This window comes from Protobothrops mucrosquamatus, unplaced genomic scaffold (genome assembly GCF_001527695.2).
Source record: "Protobothrops mucrosquamatus isolate PMUCROS unplaced genomic scaffold, P.Mucros_1.0 scaffold5792, whole genome shotgun sequence".
Classification (NCBI taxonomy): domain Eukaryota; kingdom Metazoa; phylum Chordata; class Lepidosauria; order Squamata; family Viperidae; genus Protobothrops; species Protobothrops mucrosquamatus.
Window position 1 is genome coordinate 9,960 of NW_015391639.1, and position 8,640 is coordinate 18,599.

The 8,640-nt window shown below is 40.8% G+C and overlaps 1 protein-coding gene across 1 annotated transcript in view; it reads left to right on the forward strand.

Moving 5' to 3' along the window:
* Nucleotides 1-423: 423 nt before the first annotated feature.
* Nucleotides 424-8,640, forward strand: part of SLC29A3 (solute carrier family 29 member 3) — a gene marked incomplete at its 5' end in the record, with an annotated part of 15,868 nt that continues 7,651 nt past the window's right edge. Inside the window, 2 exons of the mRNA XM_015829299.1 lie at nt 424-506; nt 7,666-7,892. Coding sequence (XP_015684785.1) covers nt 424-506; nt 7,666-7,892 — 310 coding nt within the window. The remainder of the gene's footprint in view (nt 507-7,665; nt 7,893-8,640) is intronic.

Here is an 8,640-nt window from a genome sequence, read left to right on the forward strand (position 1 = left end):
AGCGGGGACAAGACTCCGCCCTTGCGCCCTGTTGCACGCAGATGATGCTGCAGGGCGTGGGCGGAGGGTGTGACTGCCATAGCGCTGCTGGGCCATCTGGGCAATCTGCGGCAGGCCATGGAGGCAGTAAGTGGCCCTGCGGACGGGGCGGGGAGCGGAGCGGGGGTGGGGGGCAGGGTGGGGGCGGTTTTGGGGCACTTAGTCTCTAAAAGGTTTGCCATCACTGCCCTATACCATTCTGGACAAATGGTTCAACACCAATGAATGATCCAGAGGGACTTGAACCACAATCCCCAGTTCCGAAGGCTGATGCCTTATCCATTAGGCCACTGGGTCACTTATGTCCTTGTTCCTTTTGCAGCACAGTTTCTAAAACTCTGTTTTGATGCTTGCTACTTTTTTTTCTCTCTCTCTCTCTCCTAGAATTTCTTTGAAAGCTACATTTCTGTGGCTTCCACTGTGCCTTCTGTCCTGAGCTTGATTGGGAACTTCCTGCTAGTCAACAAGTAAGTGTGATTGCATTAGTGGCCCTACTTTTCCCTCCTCCCACTCTGCCCTGCCTCCTCCCGCCTTGACTATGCCATGTGTCTCCCCAGGCTGCAGCATTAACACAGCAGTGATTTAAAAGTCAAGCTAAAAACTCTTGATGATAAAATGGGCTTAACCAGAAAATCCTGTGCTGCACAGCAAAACTTCTCAAAGTCATAGCGTGTTATTTACTTTTGTCCTAAATTAAGACAGACAATATCCAAAATCGTCTAGATGATCACTTTTACTAGGTTAATGGAGGCTGCTTCAAACAGATGTTCTCCGGGGGGAAATGCAATTCATCATGCTGGGCAATATCAGTAGGAAGGGTTGCTAAATATATGGAAAAGATGAGAATCAGCAAGAACTTAACTAAGAAGGCAGTGGCCTCAAATTCAGCATCTATATGTTGGGCAAAGAGGAAGGAGACAAAAGAAGGGACTGAGGTCAAGATCTCCTGGTGGACTTAGCTGTCTGCAGTGACATGGAACTCAAGGAAGTCTTTTTTTAATACATTTTTATTAATAATACAAAATTAAAAACACATTGGACATAGATATGACATCACTGGTTCCATACATCTTCCAACATTTTACAATAGTATTAGTACTATATAGTTCTTGAACTTTGCTCACTATTTATAATATACTATTAACACTTTTTCCCTTATTTCTATATATCTATTTATCTTTTAAATATACATTTGTCTATAATCTATAGTTTATTCTAGCACTATACATTTATCTTGGCTACCCTCTTATTGTCTATCCAATCATAAAATTGTTCCCAGATTTTACAGTACTTGGTTTCACTTTTGTCCTTGAGTTCCCACGTAAGTCTATCCATTTCAGCGCAATTGAAAATGTTCAATAATATTTCCTCGTCGGTTGGAGTATCTTTCTCTTTCCATTTTTGAGCGAAGGCTATTCGTGCCGCTGTTACTAGGTGCAGTAGTAAATAATTTGTGTCTTTCTTATATTTTCTTTCTATAATTCCCAATAAGAAAAAGTCCGGTTTGGCTTCTATATCTATTTGCAAAATTTCTTCCAACCACTTCTTTAATAAGTTCCAAAATTTTTGTGCCTGTGTGCATTTCCACCACATATGGTAGTAATTCCCAACGGTCTCTCCACACTTCCAACATATCGGGGATTTCCCCTTATTCATTCATGCTAATCTTGTGGGAGGGAGGTGCCACCTATAAAACATCTTATAGAGGTTTTCCTTATAGGAGGTTGCTAAAGTAATTTTTAGGGTTTTTTCCCATAAACTTTGCCAATTATCCAAATCAATATTGTGCCTAAAATATTTACTCCAAATTATCGTTTCTTTCACCTGTTCCTCAATCATATCTTGTTCTAATAGATATCGATATAATTTACTTATGGTCTTGCCTTCCCTACTAAATAAAATTTTATCTAATTCTGAAGAATCTTGCTTTATGCCCCGTTCCTTTTTGTCTTTATTAAATCTGGATTGAATATGAAGATACAGCCCACCATTCCAGATCAATTCCTTCTTCCTTTAAGGTATTTCTCACTTTTAATTCTCCTTTCTCATTCAAGATATCTTTATAGGTGACAGCACCCCCACGTTATATCAAATTTGGATGTTTATACATTTCTAATGTAGACACCCAGTTGTGGATTTTCCTATAATTATTTCTTTTTATTTTTTTCCAGATATCCAATAGCGCTCTCCTAATATAATGCTTCTGGAAGTGTTGCTGAACTAAATGTCTTTCTTCCCACAAAGTAGCATGCCACCCTGTCTGTAGGTCATGACCTTCTAGTGCAGTGTTTCTCAACCTTGACAATTTTAAGGCATGTGGACTTCAACTCCCAGAATTCCACAGCCAGCATTGTATTTTTGAGATGCATCTTGTATTTTTGAGATGCATCCAATCGCTTAGCCAGATCAATGCCGCTGCCTGATAATACTTTGTCCAGTCTGGTAGGCCAAATTCTCCTCTTTCTCTAGCATCTTGTAATAGTTTTAATCTGATTCTCGGTCGTTTGCTAACTCAAGGAAGTCTTGACTACTACTTCAACGGCAGCGAACTATTTGAAGACAGCATAGGTTGCTAGCTGAGCAGTTTGTCTCTCTGATATGTAAAATAAAAGTAGGTCACAGTTTTCGAAGGAGAAGATGGGATGGAGTGATCAGCACTTCTCTAGTATCATTGCTCCTACATGATCCTTGTGTTTTATAACTTGAAGGAGGGAATGTATAGCGCCCGGAAAAAAGATGTACAAAAAGTACAAAAATCATAGGCTTCAAAGGACTGATAATTCTATACCAAGCACCAGAACCCTGTTTTGCATTTTCTTTCTTGCTCTTTTAAGACGCAGTGCTCTTAACACCACTAACCTACATTTTGGCGTGCTCAAAAAACGTAATCCAAACATCACCTTTTGAAATGTCCTTAGGTATGTTCTAAAGGAACATTGGTCATTTAGGTGAGGAAAATCTTGGAATTTGATAGATGGTCCCATTAGTTCTCTACTTAATGTGTCCAGTCTATTTCAATTTAAAGCCAGTCATTTTCTTGCAGCCTTGCCTATCCCCAGATCTAAAACTCCGGAGTTGTAGGTAATTATAATTCAGAACATCTGCAGGGCACTGGGTTCAGGAAAGTTGTGCTTAAAATATTCATTTTTGTAATGCGTTTCTTGGTATTATTCTTACTTTGCTCGCATGCAGACTTTGTGTATGTTCAGTAAATTGAGGCTAGGTTTGGCAGGACATAATAGGGACATGATAGGTCTTTAACCTTTCCAGCTTTGCAGATTGGCAGGGGGAGGGAGAGGGGATGGTTCTGTGGAAGCAGAGGGCATGCACTTTCACACACGGAACTCCATTTACACAAGCAGTGGGTGCGCGCACCTACTGTTTGCCCAAATGGAGCTGCTTGCACAACCCAGTTCCATGCAGGCTGTGGCCTGGTACTGGGTCATAGCCCGAGGGTTGGGGACCCCTGCATAAAAGGACACCTCTTTCTTTTTTAAACTATCATCAGTGATCGCTGAGGGAACTGGACAAACTACCATAGAGCTCCACTCCTTCTGGGTGGAAATATTTGCAAGAGAATCCTGGGGAGGCAACTCCTTGATTCTCTACTACAGTGCTTCTCAACCTTGGTGGCTTTCAGAGGTGTGGACTTCAACTTCCAGAATCCCCCAGCCAGTTGAGGAATTCTGGGAGTTGAAGTCCAGACTTCTTTAAGCTGCCAAGGTGAAGAAACATTGCCGTAAAGTATGGATATGGGGGCATCTCAGTTTCTTTTCCTTCTGAAGTTCCGGGAAGGATACTTAATGCTGTCCTTATTTTTTCACATCTTTATAGAAAAATTAGCTGACCGTCACAAGAAATGGTATACTTGCTGAAGCCCAGGAATTGATACTCTTTTGTTTAAGTGGCATTCTCTGTCAAAAATGCCCCCATTATCTGTCTTACTGTGACTATCCTTATCTGTAGAATTCCTTAAACGGAGAATTAAATTATCTGCAATTCCATGAAGTAAAGCTGACACAGAGACCTGGACATCTTATATATTCTCTAGCTTGGGAATCCATTTCACAAAACCCATTATGCTTAATGCATTGCATTTTAAAAGTAGCTTTCATTTATCTTTGCCACATTGTTGATTCTGCTGAGTGGCGCATCCATAATCAATAAGTGTTTTATTATGCTAAGTTTTCAGCATCATAAATACACATGAGTCTGGCTTGCATTTATGGAAACTCCCAGGAAAATTGGTTCCCTGTAGCTTGATTGCCTCCAGAGATTAACTTATGACTACTCCATGCTCCATCCTTCTTAAGAAGCTCTGCGATAATTAACATGTGGTGATAGGTCTGAACTGGATCTCGTGCCTAACTTTTTTGCAGGATTAAGGTGAGGAAGACACTGAGGAGATCTGGGTTGTCCACTAGCACGCCTTTTTGCCCAGGAGCAATTCATTTTGTTTGCTTGATGTATTTCAGGGGTCTTCAAACTTGGCCCTTTTATGACTTGTGGACTTCAATTCCCAGAATTCCTCAGCCAGCGTGCCTGGCTGAGGAATTCTGGGAGTTGAAGTCCACAAGTCATAAAAGGGCCAAGTTTGAAGACCCCTGATGTATTTCTTTAAAACTATCTGTTCGAACAGGTTGGATTTGTCAAAAGACCTAGAGCCAGGCAGGCAACATTTCTAATTTTGGTAGAATCTTTATTATATTGTCATTGTATGTGCGTACATAGTATACATATACAACAAAGTTTACTTGACACCCAAAAACCAAGTCCCACATACATAATCCCCAAACACTCCCCCCCACCACAATCCCCACCCCTAAAACCACCCAACATCCACACAACAGACCAAGTAATGCTGTCCAACAGTTCACTGATGGTGGCCCTTTAGTTCGTTGTTGAGTGCAATTACAGCTCTGGGATAAAAACTATTCAGAAAACGTGTGGTCCGAGTTTTAATTATTCTGTATCTTCTGCCAGAAGGCAACAGTCTTTTGGCATGAAGCATGTCTCATTTAAACTAACTTCGAGAAAGGTGTTTATCATAATAAGATGTTTAAGCCAGGGCCTTATCCAGTGGTGGGATTCAAATATGTGAACAACCAGTTCTCTGTGTCGATGCCGCTTCCAGAAGTCCGTTCTGGGCCTGGGCACCAAAAAATAGCTACCGGTTCTGCCGAAGTGGTGCGAAGCGCCTGAATCCCACCACTGGCCTTATCCCTGAAGGCTAAGTCAATCTTTTCTCTGCNATGGTGACTAGAATTGGCTGCAGTATTCCAGGTGTGGTCCTACTAGGGCTTTGTAATGCAGTACTAGTACTTCGCGTGATCTTCTTGTCCTGCCTTCACCTGCTTTGGAGAATAGGTTGACCCCTTCTTCTTTGTGGCAGCCCCTGAGATATTGGAAGACCGCTATCATGTCACCCCAGTCCTTTTCATTAGACTAGACATACCCAATTCATGCAAATGTTCTTCACATGTTATACCCCTTTCAGTTAGAATTTTGCCAAAACCTTTTGAGGTGCATGTAACAGACTAATCTCCCTGTAGATCTGGCATTCTCTCTGGTTACCTTTACCTTTATAGAGGGGGACAATCATGGCATTATTACATTCATCAGGCACAGATGCAACCTTCACATATGTTAAAAGCATCACACATCCAGTCTGTAATCAAACCATTCCATCTTTTAAGCATTTCTCTAGTGACACCATCCACACTTGCAACCTAATCATTTTTCAACATTCTCAAACATTGATGGCTTTCTTTTCACCATCTTTTTCCTGAACACCAACATTAATAATATCTATTTCAGTTCCATTCTTCAATTCATCACTATTATTGTCACACAATGCACCTTCCAATAATCCTTCACTTCAGTTTCATCCCGAATACTTCCATCATTTTCCCTTTTTATTGCATTCATTCTCCTGGAGGCCTCTTCATCCACCTCCCGAACAAATTGTTATTTGCTTCAACATACATTGGCGTTTTCTATCTTTTAACAATTTTGTTTTAATTTTTTAAAAAATAATTTTAAATTACACTCTGTGCATTTATCTCTTTCTCTTTCTATGCATTTAACTGTATCTTTCACTGTTCCTCAACAAGTGAAAGATATATATTTTTATATGAATTTTATTCAGCCACCATCATTCCACCAAACTCTTTTCTAATATTTTCCATTAGCTTAACTCCATACATTTCTGTGTTACTTTATAAAATAACTATTTTTGCTTTGATCCAAATATTTTGCACATCCTTTTTTCTCACATCTACTGTACTGTCTAATTACACTATTGAAAATTTAATCTTCTAAACCAATGGTTCTCAAAGTATGGTCTGGAGATCCCTGTGGTTTATTAAGTCAAATAAATTAATATTTTAAAATTTATCAGTTTTAATTTCTAGCCTCCAGTACAGGTAGTCTTCGACTTACAATCCCAATTGAGCCCAAAATTTATGTTGCTAAGCAGGGCAGTTGTTATGTGAGTTTTGCCCCATTTTATGACTTTTTTGCCACAGGTGTTAAGCAAATCATACGGTTGTTAAACAAATCTAGCTTCCCCCATTGACTTTGTCTGTCAGAAGCCAGCTGGGAAGGTTACAAACGGTGATCACATGATCCTGGGACAGTGCAACTGTCATAAGTACATGCCAGTTGCTAAGCACCCAAATTTTGACCACATGACCATGAGGGATGCTGCAACAGTCGTAAGTCTGAAAACTGATCGTAAGTCACTTTTTTCAGTGCCGTTGTAACTTTGAATGGTCACTAAACGGTGTAAGTCAAGGACCATTTCCAAATATTGGCAGATATAAACCACATATACCAAAGTTCTGTTCTAAACATTTTTCCAAACAGGACTCTTTTTCTCCCCTTCCTATCATCATTTCAGTTTCATTTCCATTTCTTTCCTTTTTTTTCCCTCCTGTCCATTTCCCACCCACCCTCAACTCTCTGGATCCACTATGGACACTCCCCAAAATGATCTGTCCACAATTAGAATTTCCTAATCCGGATTTCCTCTTTCTAGCTATGTAATTGCCTTGAAGTGTTTTGAAAATTTTCATCAGGAAAAGCAGCCGTAAGTGGAAGTTAAGAATTTTTAATTTGTAGAGAAGAGCATTTAATTTGCAGTACAAAGGGTGCATTCAGTCATTTGGCATTTCTTAATTAAGCACATGAAAGAGAAAATCTGTGTGCAGTTTATCTATTTTCTTAGCCTCTTTGTCCTACCCTATTCAGCCTTATTCAAGAACCCTTTCCTTTCCTACCCTGTACCTTTCCCATGGTAAAAAAAAAAAATAACAGTTTAATACTTCTGTAAGCTTCTGAATGGCACAGAGCACTTTGGTGAAAAAGACATGTTCTGACTGGATAATAGAACTGGAACCAAGCAATTTGGTTCCAGGCTTCTTTGTCAGAGATGCTCATCCCTTATTCGGTGGTGATGCTGCAATTCTTTAATAGCTGTTTATGCTCATTATTTTTTTTCTCCTGGCCCTTTCAAATAGCAACGGAGCTTTTGCTGAGGTAATAAATGTAACCTCAGAACTGAGGAGAATCTTCGGGGATGCTTCTCAAGAGACCACCCGCCAAACTCATTTGTTTCTTTTCCAGGATTTCTGTCAATGTCCGTATTCTCTCCTCCTTGGCTGTCATGCTGGCCGTCTTCCTGGTGATCACTGTGCTGGTTAAAGTGGACACTTCAGCTTGGACAGTCGGGTTTTTCATAATCACCATCGTTTGTGTGGCTGTCATCAGCAGCGCTGCCACCATCTTCATCAGCAGCGTCTTTGGCTTGTCAGGATCCTTTCCCATGAGGAATTCCCAAGCACTGATTTCAGGTTTGCTGTTCTGTTCTGTTCTGTTCTGTTGTTCTGTTTTGTTTTTAAAAAAACATTTAAATAGATTGATTATTATAGCAGATTGGTGGGATTCTTTCAGCACTGTGTCCTGTGATGACAGCTGGGTTAACACGGACCCTTGACTTTGCACTGAAGGTTTTTGTCCGTGAGTGGTGATGATGTGACAATTATTTCTACCTCAGGGACGTTTTTAGCCTAGTTGACTTTTACAACAGCCTGAAGAGGAAGCTTAAAATGAAAATTTATGTTAAGAGGTCATACCTTTTCTTTATTCTTATTGTTTCATTCTATGGCATTTTTGGGGGGGGGGTTAACTTTTTTTTACAGGTGTGGCTAGTCCTTGACTTATGACTGTAATAGAGACTGCCATTATGATCACAGATCGTGATGGTTGTTAAGTGAGGCACCCATGTAATCGCCTCACTTAATGCACTCCATCCTTGCTCTCCCCAATGCAATGAGGTTGTCAAGTAGAGCATGGGGTGCCTCAGGCTTGGGGAGGGAGCCTTGGAAGGCCTTGTGCACTCCCTGGCCCACTTGCCTCAGACCTCCCCAAACCTCCTTCACCCCCTGAGGCATCCTGTGCTCCTCTTTCCCCCTCTGAGTCCCAAATAGGTCCTGGGCCTGCTAACCAGATTCCCATGGGTACTCTGTAGGCCAGGGGACTTCAAACTTGGCCCTTTTATGACTTGAGGACTTCAACTCCCAGAATTCCTCAGCCAGGCAC